The 21,141-nt window shown below is 41.5% G+C and overlaps 2 protein-coding genes across 5 annotated transcripts in view; one reads left to right on the forward strand and one right to left on the reverse strand.

Annotated features, from left to right (window-relative positions):
• Positions 1 to 1,068: 1,068 nt before the first annotated feature.
• The window catches only part of Hacd4 (3-hydroxyacyl-CoA dehydratase 4), a 24,885-nt gene continuing 4,812 nt past the window's right edge, over positions 1,069 to 21,141 (forward strand). The window contains exons 1-6 of one of the 3 annotated variants that reach the window (XM_050157380.1): positions 1,069 to 1,182; positions 2,547 to 2,650; positions 5,361 to 5,488; positions 12,964 to 13,076; positions 17,136 to 17,242; positions 20,399 to 20,524. In XM_050157380.1, the coding sequence (XP_050013337.1) occupies positions 1,145 to 1,182; positions 2,547 to 2,650; positions 5,361 to 5,488; positions 12,964 to 13,076; positions 17,136 to 17,242; positions 20,399 to 20,524 (616 nt within the window). In that variant the 5' untranslated portion in view covers positions 1,069 to 1,144. Of the gene's footprint in view, positions 1,183 to 2,420; positions 2,651 to 5,360; positions 5,489 to 12,963; positions 13,077 to 17,135; positions 17,243 to 20,398; positions 20,525 to 21,141 lie in introns of all 3 variants that reach the window. The other 2 variants (XM_050157378.1, XM_050157379.1) reach the window with 2 other exon arrangements.
• Positions 14,637 to 21,141, reverse strand: part of Focad (focadhesin) — a 1,203,139-nt gene continuing 1,196,634 nt past the window's right edge. The window contains exon 45 of one of the 2 annotated variants that reach the window (XR_007594464.1): positions 14,637 to 15,025. The gene's annotated coding sequence lies outside the window, so the exon portion shown is untranslated. The remainder of the gene's footprint in view (positions 15,026 to 21,141) is intronic. The other variant, XR_007594465.1, reaches the window with a different exon arrangement.

Below are 21,141 nucleotides of genomic sequence, written 5' to 3' on the forward strand. Positions count from 1 at the left end.
TACCCCTCTTGAAATATGTCTTCTCCTAGAAGGTCAAAGAAAAACCATTTTTTAAAAATCTTAATGTAATTTATGCATACAAGGAAGAAAAGATGACAGCCCAATGCACTCATAATTTACTTTAAAAAAGAAGGGTAAGTGGCAGGCAGAAAGAATGCTGTCAAACCTTGAAGACCTGAGATGAAAGTAAAATTCTCTGTGGGTCCTTAGAGCTTCGGAGATGCCCTCTTGATTGTCTCTACTTCCTGATGTCAAAATTAGTTTGAGCAAGTCGGAAAATTGGAGCTCAAATAGATGAGGAAAAACAGGTGAAATAATTTGAAGCTGAAAACAGGCTCAAATTGTAGAATATTAATAACTGATTAAACATGGAGAAATTGAGTTGGTGTTTACATTGAGCCTTCTACCTCTACTTATTAGCATCACTGATGCAAAAAAAGTACTTGGCATGTTACCAAGGAAGAAACAAACAACAACCTATCCACAAACACTTTTATCTACAATGTTGTCCTACCTGCAGGAGATGCTAGGTCAATGGTGGCACAAAGCTTGTAGGAGTAACCCATCCAATACTCGAATTGACTGAAGGTCAGTCCTACAAAATTGAACCCTTACCTGACATTGTTTTGGTAACCAAGATCCTGAGATTCCTTAGTCTAGGGACCTAGGGAAAAACCAAATACTGCTGTGCTACAAAGAAAAAAAAAAGTAACAGTAAAAAGCATCCTAATGACATTCCGCTACACTCATATGTAAGTGCCTTGCTTGGCCATCATCAGAAATGTTTCATCTTGTAGCAGATGGGAACAATGCAGAGATCCACTGTCAGACATTATGTAGAGAGCAAGGGATCTTGGAGCACTCAGCCCAAGTGGGTGGCTTCCATCAAATCTTTCCACTCAGGGCTCAAGGAAGAGGAGACAGAAAGAGTGTAAGAGGATGGAGAGGAAAAAAAAAAAAAAAAAAAAAAAAAAAAAAAAAAAAAAAAAAAAAAAAAAAAAAAAAACAAGAAACAACAACAACAAAAAATTGCTGAGTGTGTTGAAGCCCCGCCCTTCCGCGCCTGGCCCTTGGGCCGCCCCTCCTGTTTTCTCTGCCCGGTCCTGCTGCTTCCCGGAGGCGCTGGAGGTGTAGACTGTGGCCCATGGGGCCCTCGGTGCTGCCCACCTGGCTGCAGCCCAGGTAGGGCTCAGGGCGGCGGGGAGGGAGGGGCCAGGGCGCTGGGCAAAACCCACCCACCGGCTTCCACTCAGGGGCAACGCCCGGATTCTGTTCAACATTCGCTGCTCTTCCTGCCTGGTGCTAGCGGATCTTATTTTCTCCTCAAACTCTGGACGGAAGCTTGGGCCGTTTCCCCCTTTTTTGGAGATGAGGAAATGGAAGACAGACTGCATGGCTACCTCTTCTCTTGGTGCACCCCGACTAGTCCTTCCCTTCCTCCTTGTCCCCGTGGCGACCTAGACTTTGGCGCAGGGTGTTTTTCAGAGTGTCCAGTGGCAGCAGCGCCCACCACAGGAGGGATTCCAGAAAAATTAGGGCCTGGGGTGTGTGTTTACCAACAGCCAGGTGATTCTGGTTGGGTTGGAGTTTCCCCTTCCTAATCCCTTTAGCAGTTTTGGGTCGTCTGTTGACTGCCAGAGAACCGGCTTCCCAGTTTATAAAGCTTGTCTCAGAGGTTTCCCATCTCCAGCTAAGAGACGTCCTTGTTTACACGGACAGGGCCACTCCATCCACCCTTCTGCACACCGGGGAGCCCTTCAAACACTGCCTTTTGGAACTCCCTGAAACCAGGAATCTGTCAATCTTTTCTTAGTCATCTCCCCAGCAATCCACAACACATTTTTACACTCAGCTTGACTTCCTTTTTTTTTGGCTTGAGAAACTAAATTGCTTTCTATGTGTGTCTGATGAAGGAGACTGGGTTCTCTTGTAAAGGACAATGGGGGGGGGTGAGAAGAAAGTAACCCAATCACAAGGTACTCAGAAGTCAGGTGTGTCCAGTTACTAAATCACCAGTTGTGACCACTCCCCTCTGATAATGGCAAGCCAGCATTTCCAAGATCATTCATTTGGCAAGCCTAGCTACTGGGCTGCAAGCTGCCCAAACCAATCCCTTTGCATCCATGCTCCTTCCTTGTTCCTTCGAAATTTCAAAGCTGTCTGGAAGTACTAGAGAAACAAGGCTAGAATTTTATCAAAGATGAAAATGAAGCCTGGAAAAGAACTATCTTAGCTTTTCAGCAATCTCAGTCAATATGCTCATGTTAGGTAAGTTCGTTCCATCAAACCTTAGTGGGTTTGGAGAGCCAACCCCCCAAAAAAGACCCTGATACAGAGCTCTGATGTGGAACTTTTCTTCTGCTTGCTCTGTGTGAATGATACATTTAAAGATGTGTCCAATGGCATTTCCGCGTTTACAGATATAGAAGGATGTGTACCTCTTCATCTATACCTGGTCCAGCTCTGTGTCCCTGTGTTTACAGGTGTAGAAGGATGTGTACCTCTTCATCTATACCTGGTCCAGCTCTGTGTCCCTGTGTTTACAGGTATAGAAAAGATGTGTACCTCTTCATCTATTACCTCGTCCAGTTCTGCGGCCACTCGTGGATACTGACAAATATGACAGCCAGATTCTTCTCATTTGGAAAAGGTAAACTATGAAGCAGTTTGGATTTTTAACTTTTATTCCTTGTTCTTATCTCGTCTTACAGATTTTCACTTTGAACTTCTGTTCAGCACACCTGGGATCATTCACTTCTCTAGAGTTTGTTTTTCTATAACCATATTTCATTATTTCAAACTTAAACATTTTTGTAGCAAGGAGTAGGTGAGACTGAGGGGAAGGGACCTATCTTGCCCCAGAGTTGGCAGCTGGATTTGGAAGCAAAGTCATATCTCTGAGATTTTTTTTTTGCTTCTGCACCAGACTCACAAATTCAATGCATTTTGAGGAATCCATGAATTCCAACCTGACATTCTATACAAAGCAATGAGAAATCAATGAAATTCTTCCGCTCATTTTTATTCCCCACGTTTGGGGTAGCTGAAGATTACCAGTAACTGAATGACAAATGTCGCACCCCACCAAGACCGTTTGACCCCTTACGTAATACGCACATGACACAGCACACTGATGACTTGTTACCTATGTGGAGTTGGTATTGATGACTGGAATCATACGCTTCCTTCAGTTTCCTAAAAAGTCAAGATGTTTCTTTAAACTATTCATTTCAGATCGTTAAAGAATGAATCACCAAGTGACTGTCAAAACAACATTCTCTCTGTGCTCCATCCCCTCATGAGTAAGTGTCATCACAGTTTACAACTGTTTGGTGACTCGACAATTTGAGCAACTGCTGGTTTAGCTAAAAACAAACACGAGCATGGCTGGAAAAAAACCATGCTGAGCTCATCAATTGAGAACCGCCTCCTGGGCTGCCACCAGCCGTTCTGTGTCTCAACTTCATTGAAAATGTATACATTCTTTCCTTTGTTGATCTCAGAGCTACAGCAGAAGACAGGAGTGTCGGCTAGGAGCACCAGGAGTGTTCAAACAGAAAGAAGCTGAGACACAAGTGGTGGGAAGCCATCAGTTGTGTGCCTTCAAGGTTAGGTGAGGCTGTGTGGGCAGACTCCAGGTCACTCACATCCTGTGTCCCCGTGGGGAAAGTGGCTTTAGCCACCAGCATCTTTATGATATGACGCTGTGACTGTAGCAGCCATAGATGATTAGAGAAACATACATGGTTTGTTCATTTGAAAAGAAGACTGAGAACAATGGAGTCGGCGACCAGTTCTATTTCCTCAGCCTGTGCTTCTCAGCCTTTCTAATGCTGTGACCCCTTCATACAGGTCCTCAGGTTGTGGTGACCCCAACCATAACATTTCTTTGCTACTTCATAGCTGTAAACTTACTACTGTTATGAATTGTAGTGTGACTACCTGATACGCAAGATCTCTGATATGCAATCATAGAAGGAGACTGCTCTTTCATTTCCAGGCTGCCCTGACCCGAAACTATATTAATTATAACACTGTTTGGCTGATGACTCAGGCATATTTCTAGCTAGCTCTTACATCTTGAATTAACTAATTTCTATTAATCTATATAGGGGCATGAGGCTGTGGCTTACTGGTAAGGATCTGGTATCTGTCTCTTTCAGCAGATACGTGGCATCTCCTTGACTCTGCCTGCCCTCTCTGTACTCTGTTCAGATTTCCAGCCTGGCTAAGCCATTGACCGAAGCAGCTTCCTTATTAACCAATGGTAATAAACAGACTTATTCACAGCGTGCAGAGGGGAATCCCACATCATGCAACCCCTGTGAACGGGGTGTTTGAGCTCTAGGTCGAGAACCATTGCTCTAGGCAATGCACTTGTGTGCGCCACTACCTCCTTCTGTCTGCACTGTGTAATGGCACGGGCAGTGGGTCAGAGTATGGACTATTGGTGTGTCAAGAACTGCCTCTGAGAGGGGCCTCGTGATAACAGCACCTGTCTTACAGAGACACCAAGAAAATACACCCTAATACCTGGGCAGTGATAATCATGCAAATACCTGGGAACAGTAAAAATAGAAAAAATCACCACTAGAAGTTTCCAAATGTGGCAGGATTTTAAGATTTAAAGCAATATGTTTGTCATTATTATTATTATTATTCCCTCTGAGGACCTCTAAGAACATCTCAGTTATATCCTCTAACAACTCCAACTCCACAATTCAGTGCTTAAAACAAACCCAAAGTCACTAGTCCAGTGTGTCAGGACCGAAGCGCAGATCGACTTGGTGTCTGAAATCACAGCTTCATCAGTGTCTTTTCTATAAAATTTCTCTGGATTTTTTTGTTGTTGTTGTTGTTAACGAAAAAGCTGAGCACATCAGTTTTTTTTTTTTTTTTTAGCAAGTTCATTCCCAAACTATCTACACCCCAAGGGGGTTAGCTTCTGTCTGACTATATTTATGTGGGAATTGCATGAGAATCTCACATAATGGGAATAAATACAACTCTGGCTGTGAAGACTTCATAAGTTTCAGTTCTTTTTGGGAGAGGACCAGTAAAAAAGAACTATACATGCCTTTCTGTAAGTATCCACATGCTTCCTATAAGTCCCACGGTACTTCTTGTAAGTACTAAACAGTACTTCTTGTCCCACGGTACTTCTTGTAAGTACTAAACAGTACTTCTTGTAAGTAGCACAGTACTTGGTGGGGCTGTACCACACGGCTACAGTTTAACAACTTATTTAGAGTGATCTTTGCACAAACAATAAGTGTATCTCAGTTGTATTTTGCGGCACTCCACAAGCATGCACTCTGGTGCGGTTTTGACTCCTGTGCCCATCTCTGTCACTGACACAGATTCAATGGTCGACACGTTTTATGCCATCGGGCTGGTTATGCGGGTTTGCCAGTCCATATCCCTCCTGGAGCTGCTGCACATTTATATTGGCATCGAGTCAAACCATCTCTTCCCAAGGTTTCTGCAGGTGAGTTTAATCATGCTGTTATTATAGACTCTTTAATTCTTGACTCTGTCCTATGTATAGTCCCTAGTGATCTTATGGCAAGATTCATACATAGGATGCCCTTGCCTTAAACTACAGCAGTCAGAACGGCCTACTGTCAGTGTTTAGAGAGTGCCGCTGCTCAGCCTGTGGCCTGCATGGATTCTGTCCTGGAGATTCCACGGCCATTTCCCCCTTTCCATGTGTCTCCTTCTGAAGTAGATAAGACAATGTACAGGTTCGGAGTTGAAGCCTTTAGACTTGGGTTTGAGGCCTGGCTCTTCTACTGACCACTGTGGGGTTATACCACCATAGCCACTGAGCCATTGATGGGAAAGAATAGGGGATCAAAACCCAACATGATAGTGCTTGTCTTAAAGGCAGGTTGACAGAAGATTGAAAATTTACTACTGGTAGACATTCTATATAGGAAATCATTGATGAATTAAGATTAAAAAAATAATCAAAAATGAGACTTTCCATGAGAAAGACAAAATAAGGACTAGGTGACTACATGGACATACATCAAAACCCCAGGGTTTGGAAAAGTCATCTCAATGAGCATAATTGTAGGAATCTTCAAAAGAAACTGGAAAACAAACTATTTCATAAAATATTGGAATCTTAACATATTTAAATACCCAGTGAAGTGCTTAGACCATAAACATAGAGCTTAAAACTTGCTCATCGTGGGTCCCTGTGCTAATTTGCTTGAAATACCATGAACATTTAAAAGATGCAGGTAACAGTAGAACCCTCATGAATCTAGCAAGAACCCAATATTACATATACTGAAAATATTTATGGATGCACACAGCAAGAGCAGGCCAGAGAGATGGCTGGGTGTTGCCAAGCTTGAGGACCTGAGTTTCTGGTACTCACAGTCCTCTGACCTCCATGCACGAACTGCAGTACATGGTGTGGGGACACAAGTGCACAGACACACACACAAATGCTGTAAAAGATATGGCGTACATCTAATTTTACTTAGTATACAAAAACAGAGGCGAACTATTCACTAGAATAAAGGCATTCTAGGTGTTGAGATATCAAATGTTACAGGGGGTAATAATGTACGATATAGTTAGGTTAATATTAACCAGCCAAGCGCTACATGGGATCTCCTTAAACACGTCACTTTACAAACTAACAAGGGGGCAGGGATCAATCACAGAAGTGATTCACTGAGAAACAAGATTTGGTATTTCTGACTTAGTGGGTCTGCTGCACTGTGAAAATGCCGAAGTGTGCACAGCAGACACTAACTTTGGAGACCAATGACTCAGATTCCATAAGAGCTGGGTCCTGTTACATGGGATTATTCACTAGTGGCTGTATCACGTTCATATAAAGTCTGAGTCAGCTTATCACTTTCACTCTCCTTAAAGGGCTTTTGGCCTTTTCTGTTTTTTGTTTTTAGGCTAAATTGGCTATTACTAATTTCTTGGTAACCCAGAATTTTCAAAACCAAAGGTTATGTTAGTTCAGCTGTTGCTAATGCACGGGTCTAGACCTAGTCAGGAAGAAAGAAAACTGAGTGAGAACTTGAAATATCCCTAGAAAACATCCACATACTGTTTGCTTGACAAAAATTACCTAGACTTGCCTAATCAAAATTACTGTAGAACTGAGATATCTGATTTCTTAGACATACCCCAATTCCAGAACATTCAAGTGTGGTTTTCAATCAACAATAATTAAATTTCAAATGGCATAAAGAACCACCACTGAAAACGAAGAACCAGCTCCTAATTTGGTCACTTAAAAACAGTAGCAAAAACACTTACACATTTATTTATTGATCAGTGAGTTTGCTACATCCAATGCTAACGGAACCCAGTGACCTTTAAGTCTTCAGTGCTGGCAAAAGAGAAGCAGGGATCAGGGTGCCGGGGCCAAGGACGAGCATTCCGGGCTATGAGCAACCCAGACATGAGCACAGCTCTTTTGATGTGCCCAGTCTGGCTTCCTCTCTTACTTGAAGTTGTATGTGCCCTCTGTTGTTTTTATCACATTGTCCTAGGAATGGGAACGACATTAAAAGGACTTTATAAGGGCCTCAGAGGTGGAGTCTTACATTTGATGTCTTTCCTCATTAAAGTTCTGCAGATAATTAGAATTTTTTCATTAGGAGACGACCCCCAAGTACTCTGCTTAAAAATAATGTAACAGAAGCCTAGGTTGTGTAATCGTTTGTGGTGTTCCTATTTCCCCATTTTTAAAAGAAGAAATGGGACTTAGAGGAGCAGAGTTAGTTACATAGATTATGACTGCCTGGACGTGGTATTTTAATGCATCCTGTCCCGCTGCTCCAAAGAGAACAAGAGCTGTGTCTATAGAGTCGTGGTGTTGTTATGATATTACCTTCACAGCACTGCAAAGCTACGATGGAATGTGCCCTTTTGAGAACAGATTTTCCAAAAACGTCAAGATAACGAATTAGCTAGCATGAACAATGGATTGGATTAGCCAGTTGAACAACTAACGTTAACATCTGGCGAGAGCTGGCGCTGATTTCAGTTTGTTCATTGTTCTGAGTTATCATTGTTTTACACTCACAGATCTGACAAGAAGCAAAAAGCTATAATTTTTAAAGTTATATGCAATTGCTAAAACAAAAAAAAAAGCAGAGAAAGCACACACTATAAGACAGTAGTTACTTAACAGATACCTGTTTTGTAAAAACTACTTATGAGAAAAAACCCAAGAGTATAACACAAGAATCTGTTTAGAGACTTATTGTTTATACTAGTTATATATCACTTAAATTATATACAGAAATATAACAAACTCCGATAGTCTTGGTTTCAAGTGGGAAATTGAAGATACAAAAGAAGCATGCTAAAATGACCATGTCAAGGAAAGCTAAGCGCTTTCCCTCCCCTGCCTTTCCTTCCAGACAAACTTGCATATTTCATTGCATTAGTTTAAAAAAAAAAGTTAAATGGCATTCGTTGATTTTGATCGACTTCTTTAGGAAAACCAAAACCTTGCCTTTGTAAAATGGGAATACAGCCATGCTGGTTTGGAAGGCTTTGTTCAGTCTTCAGTTTTGCCAAAGCCTTAGAAGTTTTTCTTGATAAAATCTGTGGATGTTTCAACTTAGAAAAAGGGAAACAACCCCAGATAATCCTTTGTACCACAGCATTTGACAGGTACACCTTGTAGGAGACTCTCAGAAGAAGACAGTTGACTTCGAGTGGTTCATGTCATATCCTGTCCCTCTGTCATCGTCATGAACATTGCTGCACATTCCTTAAGCGCGTTTATGCAATTAAAAAAAAATCTACAAATCAAAGTACTACAAATGATTTCCCCTAAGTTATCACTTCCACACAGGTTCCAGCCATGATAGTCGAGTGCAGGAAACACTTTTGTATTAACTAATGTCATCAGCTCTGTCTCCTACCTATGCTGAGGGCAAGGAGAGCTCTGTCACAGCCCCTTGGGGGACACACGAAGGAATCTCGAAGGAGAGTATCTAATTCCAGTGTGAAGGACAGCCACTTCCAGTCTGATTTCTCTAGGCTGGGAAGCAGCTGACTTTCATTGCTAGACTAGGTCATCTCTGAACTTCCCATAAACTCTCCCAGAGTTCTTTCCCTGTAGGTTATGAGCCTGCTCTCTGTTTATTACTAGAGGTTAAGCCACTGATGTGTCGAGGGGTAAGTGTCCAAAGCTGGACGCTTTGGGGAGTGAACTATACATAGAGTTCACTCTATGGGAACATTAGGGTCTTTAGCCCTTGTCACTTTGCTCCATGGAGTTCTTCAGTGGACAGGTACCAAGTTCTCTTCATGGTATAATTTTACAAATGTAGAATGGCTTTTTTAAAACCCACTGAGTTTTCATTATCTCTGCAGGAAAATGTCCTGCAAACACTACTTCCTCCAGATCTGGAACTGAAATCTGGACAGTATGACCCTAAGTACTATCTTCTGGTCTTTTCATTTTTGTCACTTTGGTGGCCACTCCAAAACTAACATCCAGACAGTGCTCTGCTTCTTAGTGGAGTTTCTCCTTAAAAAACTAGACATTAAAACAAGAACCTCCTAGATGTTCTGAGTCAGTACTCCACATAAGTTCCACAGAAATAAATGTTTTATAAAAAGTATTTTTTTTAAAGAATTTATGTCTTTAGCTAGAGAGATTGCTCAGTGCTTGTGCCACAGATCTGGCAAGCTGAGTTCGATCCCCTGGGACCCACTGAAGGTGGAGAGAGAGAACCAACTCCCCAAAGTTGTCCTTGGACCTCCACACGTGTACCATGGCATTCACACCACACAATCACCCTCCCACCCCACAGCTAATAACACTTACAGGGAGGCAGGTGCGGTGGCATCCACCTCTAATCCCAGTGCTGGGCAGTGGGAGGAAGGAGGACCTCTGGATCTTACTGACCAGCTTGTCTTAACGAATCAATGAGCTCTGGGCTCAGTGAAGACCTGTCTTAAATGTGGTGGACAGTGATAGAAAACACTGGACATCGGCATCTGGCTCTACACACATGTTCACACATGTGTACACACATCTCTTCACATTCAAGCATCTATAGCATACAAATGTGTTTTGTGGTTTTTGAAAATTCTGATAGGATTTAAAATAGTTAAATTTTGGCAAATTTATTTGGCAAATAATTTTGAGATCGAAACTTATTAAGAGTTGAGATATTCTTCCTATAGTTGGTGTGCTGTTTTTATCCCTTCATTCTTCCTATTTCCTAAATTTAAAAAACATTGTTTGAAGTTTCATACATTTACTAATGAATTTTGGCCATTTTCGTGCCCCTCCCCCAGCCTCACCTTCATGCCTTCTTTTGAGTGTGGACCACTGACTTTATTGAGTTTCTTGCTTGAGCACCCATGTGTAATAAAGTACCTTATTATTTAACAATATAACTTCAGTATTTTTTAATTAAAAAGGCATGTGCAGGCTGCACATGTTGGGATCATGGGACAAGGCTGAGGAGTCCCTTCTCTTTACACCTTCATGAGGGTTCCAGGGCTGCTTATTCAGGTCAAGAGGCTCCCTGCAAGCGCCCTGACCTGCTGAGCCATCTACGCAGCTGCAGAAACTCCTTTAAAGAACAGACCATAGACTGGATGTTAGGTTTGGAGTGGTCCCCAAAGTGACAAAAATGAAAAGATTTTGTTTGGTATTTCAGAACACAGGACTTAGAGTTTAGATTTTGATTTCAGCCCAGCAAAACACCAGCTTTTGGGTAAGGCAAATAAACAGTAATAGTGACTTCTTAGAGTCGCTGTGGCGGTTGAATAAAAAACTGTAAATTTGGAAATTGGCAGAAAATTTTAAGTATTGACTTTTATCAACTTAATATCTCTAACCAATTGCCTCTATTGGGCTGTCATTGGGTATAGTTAAATAACCATCAGATAATGAGTTAGGCCGATACTATGTAACAATGCATATGGCAGGACTCTTTCTAGGTTTAAATGCATGCTGTGGTTGGCACTTGGGGGCACACCCACTGCTCATTTCCATGTAACTAGAGACCCCGTCACTAAAGAGCCACAGAGTCTCCATTGATATCACTGGCATTTTTAACGGTTTCATCATTCAGCCCCAGTGGGAGATTTTCCTCTGCCCTCACCATTACAGAGCACCTGACGTAGGCTGCTTACAAATCCAGTGACTAGGAGACTTGGGCTTCCTACTCACCCACGGTGTGGACAGAGCATTTAAATTTTCTGGTTCCCAGGATTCATTCAAGTGAGAGTGGGTTCAGGCTACTATTAGAATGTTCTATGCAAAGAGATACTATAGATCTTAGGTTTTGAAACACCCAATCATGAGATTAGGAATCTATGCTGTATGAATCTCTGTGTGCGTACTTCCTGAGATTTTTTTTTTAAGCAAAAACATAGGTTCTCTGGGTTTTAGGCATTAATCAAATGCAGGAGGAGATAGTGCCTAAGTATTTGTGAGATGCTCAAGTCTTTCATTCACAAGCTGCCAGGAGTCCTGCAGTCAGGTCGGGCTATCCAGTTATTTAAACTGCAGCTTAGAAGACTTCATAAAGATACAAGATAAATCAAGCAACCGGATCACTGTATCTTAAAGACTGACCAAGGGAAAAGAGCCCTGTGGATAACTCCCATAGATTGACTCAGTTTGAATCATATCTAATTCCCCTTCGCCATGCAAGGGCCCTCTTGACTCACCTCTGCAGTCAGAAACACGCTGACATAGCTCGTACATGTGGGTTTCCGATCATGTGGACTTGCTATTGGCAAATCTTGGATTTTTTTTCTTTTTTTACAGCAACATCCCATGATTCTGTTGTGGATTATCCCAGAGTTTTTCTCCTTAATCAGCTTTAAAAAAATAAAGTTGGCTATGAAAAATGACAAATGACCCCTTTCTATTTTATTTCCCTTGGCCACCAATATGCCACATCAATCTCAATCTTTTGACCACCGAGGGCAAAGAGAAATGCCCTATAAAACACAAAAATGTAGACTCTAAGGCTATGTTAATATAACACAGGGGACTTTATACTTTGGAGGGAATGAGGATGATGTTTGATTTAAGCTGGTAATTGGAGCTAGGCCAAAAATATGTGAAGTCTCAGTGATCTTTAGATGTTTGTAACTTGGCATATATAACATATATTCCAAGAATGTGTTAAATTCTTTCCATTTTCCACTGGCTTATGAAGGTTAGGGTTATATTACCACCCCACAAAAAGAAAAAAAAATTACAGTGGCTTCTCTATTGATTAAAATGGAAATTTCCTGACCTGTCATTCAAAACCCTTTACAACCCAGCTCCAAACGCATTTTCAATTTCTTTCCCTATTTTTCCTTCTCCATGCCACCCACTCCAGTCTCTCCGTGATTCTTGCTCCTCCCCGGGCACCTCACATAGTCACACTGCTGCTTCTGCTCAGGCTGCTCTTGTCTAGACGCCTTCCTATATTCACTCTGCCTGACAACTCCAGTCCACGCAGCAGGAGGCCGCTGAGATGCTGCTGGTCCTCAGGAACCTCTCGCATCCCTTTCTCCATCAGCAAGTATCTCCTTCCTTAGCTGTGCACCCCGCCTCGGCATCCTGCCCTGTAATTACCCTCCCCACCACCAGCTCTGGAGGAGGGATCGTTTTCACTGCATTGCCTACTGGGTAGAGGACACTCAGGTAGGAGCTTGCCAAAGTGAGCTAAAAATGTGTGTAGGTCAAGAAGAGAGGAAATATCTTGACTTAGGTAAACTGTTATATTTGTTTCATTATATATAATTAGAAAAGTACAGAAAAACAAACAAAAAAAACCAGGAAATTAAATTCATCCATAACCCAGCTCTTTCAGAGACAGCCATTGTTAATAGTTTAGAAAATGTATTTCCAGTTAAGGCATTTCTTTTAAACAGAGCCCTGGATTTTAAAATTGAAAAGTTAAATAGCCTAACAGATGATCCTATTTCTCAATTTTTTTTTATTAGCTCACAGAGAGAGTGGTCATCCTTTTTGGGGTGATCACCAGTCAAGAGGAAATCCAAGAGAAATATGTGGTGTGCATTTTATTCATCTTCTGGAATCTCCTGGACATGGTAAGGTAAGTAGACAAAGTTGCCGGGCATAGTGGGCATGGTGCACATCCTTATCTCAGAGGTAAAGACAGGTGGATCTCTGTGAGTTCAAGGCTACCCTAGCCTACACAGCTAGTTCAAGGCCAGCCAGGACTTGAGGCCAGACAGGTCAGAGCCTGTGTCAATCATCAACCAATCTGTTAAAACAAGGAAAAATTGCTTTAGTGAAATGAGTAATGGCTCTCACGTTGGTTACTATGAATGAGACAGAAAAACAACCTCTTTGCATATTGCTTATATTGAAATAGAAACATACAGGTAGAGCTTCCCATAATGGACATATCAAAGAAAACAAATACCGATTTTGGTATTCCAAGTACAAATCCGAATCCCCAGGTTCCCAGCACGAGGCTTTGCCAGGACACTGACCTGGAATGAACTCACAGCTATGTACAAATGGAAGGCATTTATCATTGCTCCAACATGCAGTATTTTAATAAGCAATACAGGACTTGCATTACTTGTCAGAAGCCAAATTTGGTGTCAGTTAGCTTCAGTTGTCAACCTGACACCTGGGAAGAGGGGACACCTCAGCTGAGGAACTGCCTCCACCGGATTGTCCTGTGGAGGCATTTTCTCGATTGTTAATTTATAGAGGAAGGAAGGTCCTGCCGTGGGCCTGGAAGCAAGTAAGCAAGCAGTGTTCCTGGTCACTGCTTCAGGTCCAGCCCTGAATTCCTTCAGTGATGGATTATGACCTGGGAATCTTTATTTTCCCGCATTAGTTTGGGTCAATGTTTTATCACAGCAAAGAGAAGTAAGCTACAATAATTGGTTTTTGTGACTTAAGGAATATTTTAAAATAGGACCTCATTTCTCTGGGGAAAATGTACCCCATATCCATTTCTGTACACGACTCCGGTGGGATCCAATGGCTTAGTCATTCTGTGCCATCCCCGGAACTGCTGTTGCTCCAAAGATCTGGATGGCAACAGGTCCCAAAGAGTCTTGGCTTTTTGGCTGAAACTGTATAAATCTGTTTTTATTCTACTGTCAATAACTTGGCTGAGTTAAAAATAAAGCCTCAACAATGGGTTGAGTCCTAGGAAAGATTGTACATTGACTTAGAAAGCTATTTAATGTTCTAAAAATAGAATTTTAAACTAGGACTTTTGTAGCCTGTGACTGCCTATTTATACAAGGCATTGACTCCTCCTGAGGGACCACAGCTTTCCGATATAATGGAATACGATTCTGTCTAACTCAGTATCCAATTTCAGGCAGACTCAAGCCGAACAAAATGACTTTTGTCCTGAAAGTGGTAACAGACTTTCATGGGATGATTTGGGGACTCAGAGGACACAGCAGGATGAAACCAACCTCTGCTACTTATTTGCTACACAATCTGGGGAAAATCACTTACCTTTTTGTAAACAATTTTATTGGGATATAACTTACCTACCACAAATTTAAATTTTTAAAATATAAAATGTGTGAGTTTCTGTATATTCAAAAAGATGCACAACCATCACTGTTATTCAGGCAAAGAACTTTATTAGCCACTCGGAATACCATGCCCATATGTGCACATCTCTCCCGCTTCCCTCCTTCCCCAGGTTCTGGCAGCCATTCTCATATTATCTCTGTAGGTTTCCCTATTTTATGTTTCATATAAATGCAGTCACCGAATATAAAGTCTCTTGTTACTATCTTCATTTTACTTGGAATAATGTTCTCAAGGTTTATATGGTGTTGCAGCATGTAATAGTATTTCGTGGCATTTTGTGGCTGAATAATATTCCATTGTAAATCACCACAATATTTCTGGGTTGTCCACATAGTTGATGCATATTTGCATTATTCCCACATTCTGGAAAGAAGAAATACTTCCATGAGCACCCACGCACAAGTTTTTGTTTTCCTTATAGCCAGCAGTAAAACCCCCTGGGCTCTTCTTTTGATGGTGTTTTTCTTTCTGCAAAATGGGAGTGAAAATATCATCTCAATCTATGTGAAATAATTTGTTTATAGAAAATAACGAACAGGGATCTTAGTCAGCCCATGAAAGGCACCTGTGAAAAGACCACAACTAACATGAGAGCTAATGATGAGATGGATGAATTCCTCCTAAGGATGCAATAGGGACAACCATACTGTTCAACACTGTGTTGGAATTTCTAGCCACAGCAACTAGGGGAAAAGTGCATCCAGGTCGTAGAAAACTGTGAATGACCAACAAGTTCATCAGAGTTTATAACACAAGATCAATACAAAACAGTGTATTTCTATATATTTTCAATGAACTATCTGAAAATGAAAATAACAGAGTAATCCTGTTCATGATAACTTCCAAGAGAATGGGGTATGTAGGAATACATTAACAAAAATAAGCAGACCGTGTACAATAATAAGCTTGGTGAATGGAAGGGCATTCCATATTGGAGACAATATTGTTAAGATGAAAATACTCCCGAATCAAAATTGCCGAGTCACTGAAAGCCCTGTTAGAGTCTCAACTGGTTTTGCTGCAGAAATTGAGAGGTTGATCTTAAAATTCGCAGAGACACCTGAACTCAGATGGGTCAAGACCTTTATAAGAACACACTTGGTCTCACTCTTCTCAATTCAGAACTTACTACAGAGCAACAATAATCATGAGTGTGGTACTACTATATGGACCAATCAGACGATAGAATCAACAGTTCAGAAATAACGTCTTCTAGTTTTGGTTAAGTTTTGACAAAGGTCCTAAGAGATTCAACGGGGGAAAGCGTCATCTTAAACAGTAACAGGACAACTGGACACTGCATGCAACAGATCAAGTTACATTTGGCAATGTACCCCTAGACAGGACACTAAAACCACAAGCAACAAAAGAAAATAAATAGATGAATTAGATTACTAGTTACTGTTTGGTCTATACTGAGAACCTGACTAGATGCTCACACCTTTGGGTGTTTCACAAGATTCCAGAGTTCAGCAGAGGAAGAGCTGCCCTGAATGGGAGTTGTATCATCTCATGGGCTGGGATCCTGAACTAAATTCAGAGGAAAGAAAGGAAAAGTAATTTGTGAGTCAATAGACCATCTGGGTAATTCTGAGGTTTGCTGAAGTATAGACTGTAGAAAAAGCGGTGGGCTGCTTCCCGCCACCAGGGAGGGCTCCTGGCCACCGGCTAGCTTTACCCAAAAGTAATTACACGAAAACTGTATTCTTTTAAACACTGCTTGGCCCATTAGCTCTAGCCTCTTACTGGCTAACCCTCATATCTTGATTAACCCATTTCTATTAATCTGTGTAGCAACACAAGGTGGCGGCTAAACGGGAAGGATCTTAACCTGCGTCCATCTTGGAGAGGAGAGCTATAGCGTCCGTCTCACTGCTTTCTTTCTCCCAGCATTCTGTTCTGTCTTCCCCACCTACCTATGTTCTAACCTATCAGGCCAAGCAGTTTTCTTTATTAACCAATGAAAGCAACAGATATAGTATACCCACCTACATCAGTAGACACCACTGGCTTATTCAGATAAATGAAAGTACATCAAATACTTTGCACTAGCAGGTTTAAACGTGGCCTACCACACCCCAAACCTGCTCCCAAGGCCAGTTCTTACTGTGTAATGGGGCAAAGCCAAAGACACAGAGAATGGTAGGTGTCAACTCAGGAGTTATGTTTTAATAAATTCATCCTTTACAATATGTGCAAATAGCTCTGTCTTTTCAAGAAGCCTAGCTGTTGCTGCACAAAACGAGCTTGGCTTTTAAAGAAAATTGAAGTCATTAATCATGGAAGGTTATAATTGTAATTTCTTGGAAGGAGGTAAGAGCTACATTCTTGTTCTGTTCAACTGTATAATTATCTATGATCCACCCAACGAGATAAGCCAGGGAGACAGGCTTCCCACCTCACAATACACCACTTTCACCCTTGTCCTTGCTTAAATTATAGGAAATAAAGCATGTAATTCCCACACTTCCAATTTTATTCCAGTGTTTAATTTGTAGGAAGGCATTTTCTTCTCTTTATCTCAGACAGCAGCAGCAAATGATACTTATGAATACAAATGATACCCATTTCCTTCCAGGTACACGTACAGCATGCTGTCAGTCATAGGAACATCTTACACTATCTTGACATGGCTCAGTCAAACGCTGTGGATGCCAATTTACCCTCTGTGTGTTCTTGCCGAAGGTAAGAGTCCTGCGTTACAGTTCTGACTCATATAAGCCATTGATTTCAAACTGCTCACTAATTTTTTTTTGATGAAGAAACAGCTATTTATTTTTGATAGTTCTTGGCTTACTGATATCTTCCCCAGTCTATTTCCTTGCTGCAAAGAAACCATTAAGAAGCACAGCTCAGTGGGGTGTGGTGGTGTGCACCTGTAACCCTGGGGGCAGAAACACCAAGGTCAGCCTGGTCTACACAGATCCAGGACAGCCAAGGATAAACAGGCAGACCCTGCCTCAAAGATTGAGAAGGAGAGGAGAGAAGGGGAGAAGGGGAGGGGAGAGGGAGGAGGGAAGAAGGAATGGTGAGAGAGAGAGAGAACTTACTAAGGTTCAAGGTAGAGGTGGCCATACTGGGCTAGAAACAAGCATCCATGTCCAGGTCCTTACCTTCATTAAGTATGAGTCTGGGCAACTCATTTCACCTCCCAAACTCCAAACTGGGTTTAATATGTAACGAAGATAGAGTTTAATTTTTTAATATTTAGAAATTCGGTCATCTCTGGCTAGAGTGCTTCTCACCACCTCCTAAACGTCCTTCTTCTGCCAGTGACCATTTGGCCACCCTCGCACGAGTCTCCGCCTTCAGAGGGATGCCGCCAACTTTTCAGCTAAGGTGGTTTCCCAGTACAGCACCAGGGATTATTATTTTATAGGGAACATCTCAGCTGCAACTAGACACTGTGTGATTCTTGGTTACATGTCCATGTCCCTCATTGAACAGGTTCCATGTGTACACAGGAGTCAGTCTGGTATCCCGCTTCTTTCCGTTCTCACACACACATCAGCATACATGCCCAACAAACAGGAGATCAACCACTGACTCTTCTAATAAAGCAAAATTAAATAACCAAAGTGAGCAGTTTTCAAAGAACTCGAGGCTAAGCAAAGAACAAACACTCCCCCAGTAGTGGATCTGACAGGCGGGGGGAGTTTCTTCTGAAAGTCAAGATTAAAGATTTTAAATAATGCAAAAAGCATGTTAAAGTAACTACAGGCAAAGAAAGACATTACGAAGAGAACGCTGTTGTCAATAATAGCCACAAGGAAATGAGGCCTGGTACAGAGACGAAAACCACACACGTTTTTCTATTTACTCATGACTAGAGACAATAAATCAGGATTTTAATTTTTCTTTTGTTTTTAAAATTAATTGTTAAAATTTGGAATATACTATATTGAGAATCTAGAGAATAATATTTTACAAAGCATTAAAAGCAACAACAACAACAAACTCAGCCATCCACTCTTTAAGAATGAAATCCCTCGTTCATGGAAGATTTGCTAAGTGCACTGATTTGCATTGACATATGGAAATACTAGAAAGAACATAAAAGGATTGGATGCTGGAAAGGATAAGAGGTTGACATCAGGAGAAATACAATTGTAAGATGTACGACGATGTAAGTTAATAATAGTGTACATTTATTTAAACTGAGTAGATTCAGTTACCTCATACAACAATGAGATGATGAATACTAGATTTCATCATTCAGCACTGCTACATATATCAAAACATCGCACCATTATCCATAAATATATACACTATGACTTGTTAATTAAAACTATACTTGCAAAATAAGTGTTTTCTAAAGACTATATAATGGACTCGCTTTCTAAAAATGAGGAAGAATAAGTATACAAGAAACATTTCTATTCTTGGTGTTCAGAATTCTAAGCCTTTTCCTTTTGAGGGAAGTTGTTTTTCTTTTACTAGCCTACAGTCTTACTCTCCCCAAAGCATCAGCAGAAGAAAACCCAGGCAAACAGACAACCCAGTGTTGGTGAGGACTAACCCCAGACAGTGCAGAAGGGGGGCCTGTGACCTTTACTAAGCCCAGACAGTGAAGAAGGGGCCTGTGATCTATCCTTTGTATATGTCAACTGTTCCAGAGTATAAAACCAGACAGGGAAGGAAATCTACTTAACTTTTAATAAAGTTAATAACTCTTCATTTTAAAGCTGTATTTTCCATGTCTGGAAAATGCAACAAATTAACAAAGCTCATATAAATATCCAAGCAATCACTTCTATGTCAGAATGCTGGAGACTTGGAGACCACCCTTGTTAAACTTAATGGCGTGTGTGGTGTCCTTTGGAAGTACTGCACCAATGCCACTCATCCCTATCTATCTGCTTCGGCTACTGACTGAATTTATCACATTGCAACCACTTTTTATTTTGAAGCAACTCCAGACTAATAGGGAACTGTAAAAAGAGTGCACCACAAGGCCGGAGAGTTGGCCTGGCAGCTAAGAACAGAGGCTGCTTTTCTAGAAGTCCCAGGTTCAGTTCTCAGCACCCACGTGGCAGTTAACAATTGTTTGTATTTTCAGTCCCAGAGGATCCACCACCCTCTTCTGGCATCCATGGGTACTGCATGCATGTAGTGTACTTACAGACATGCAGGCAAGACAGTAATACACATAAAATAAAAAAATCTAAGTACATTTACTTCACTTCCCCAGGTGGCAGCAGCTTAGATAACTACAGCATGTCATTTTACTGCATGAAATATTATTTATGGGTCCTCTATTTGTATTTGGATCCTTTATTTGTAACACTACACTAGCCTTGTCCCACAGACTAATTTACGTCAACATTTCTCAGAGTTGCTCCAGGTTCGTGCTAAGTACTTCTAGGGCTGAAGAGAAAGAAGCCGTTCTCAGGCCAGTCGTGACATGATGGGAGGTCTGTTTCATCACTGCAGAGCCTCTCAGAGTCTCCGCTGTTAAACGTGTTTCATCTCATGCCAAGGGGAAAATTACGTAGCGCTTCCCATACCTGACTGTCTCCCTATTTGGGAGCGAGGCGAGAACTGTACTTTTAAGTCATCATTTTAAGAAGTGCTACACAGTCTTTCTATGTAAGCAAGAAATGTGTGGATTTGACAGCAGGTATACAATGGGCAATAGTTTACTAATTCAGAATGCTAGAACAACTTAAGCAACAAAAGCACCCATAGACTTCTACATCAAGTTGCAGCTTTAACTGCAGGATCCAGCAGCCACCACAAAGCTGTCATTGCTGACTCCAAAGCTCCTTCACTGAAGCTGCACAAGCACACACATCTGTAACTCGTAGGAGAATCTTCACCATCTTTGTTCTCTTTAAACAGCATTTACCATCTATCAGTCACTGCCTTATTTTGAGTCGTTTGGCTCCAACTCCTCTGTGCTGCCATTCGACATATCCACCTGTTTGCCTTACGTGCTGAAGCTGTATCTCATGATGCTCTTCATAGGTAAGTGGATTTTGTTTTTGATTTCTTCTTGGGGTTTATACTGCCACTGACTAAAGCAGATGGCTAAGTGTGAGGGGACTGAAAGGAAGCAATACCTATTTTTTACTTTTTTCATTTATACCCATTTTCCTCTGTTTGGCTTTATATGCTAGCACTCCCTAGCAGGCAAACAGGAAGTTGGTGATAAAGGCTCAAGGAAAACTAAGAACAAAAACTTAAGTTGTGGGGAGGGAGTGGATTGACGGCACCGTGCTTAAGAGCGCACTTGCTGCTCTTACACAGGACCTGGGTTCAGTTTCCAGTCCCCATAGAGCTGCTCAGAACCATCATGATTTCAGTTCCAGGAGATCCACACCCTCTCTTCTGGCAGCAGGCACGTGTGTGGTGCACATATATACATGCAGATGAAACACTTATACACACAAAAGTTACACTTGAGCCAGGCTTCAGTGACACACGCTTTTAATTCCAGCACTTGAGAGGCAGAGGCAGGGAGATCACTGTTAGTTTGAGGCCAGCCTGGTCTATTCTCTCTCTCTCTCTCTCTGTGTGTGTGTGTGTGTGTGTGTGTGTGTGTGTGTGTATCTCTCTCTCTCTCTCTCTCTCTCTCTCTCTCT

The sequence above is a fragment of the Alexandromys fortis genome, unplaced genomic scaffold, assembly GCF_014885135.2.
Source record: "Alexandromys fortis isolate MF-2015 unplaced genomic scaffold, M_Fortis_MF-2015_v1.1 scaffold_64, whole genome shotgun sequence".
In the NCBI taxonomy this organism is placed as follows: Eukaryota; Metazoa; Chordata; class Mammalia; order Rodentia; family Cricetidae; genus Alexandromys; species Alexandromys fortis.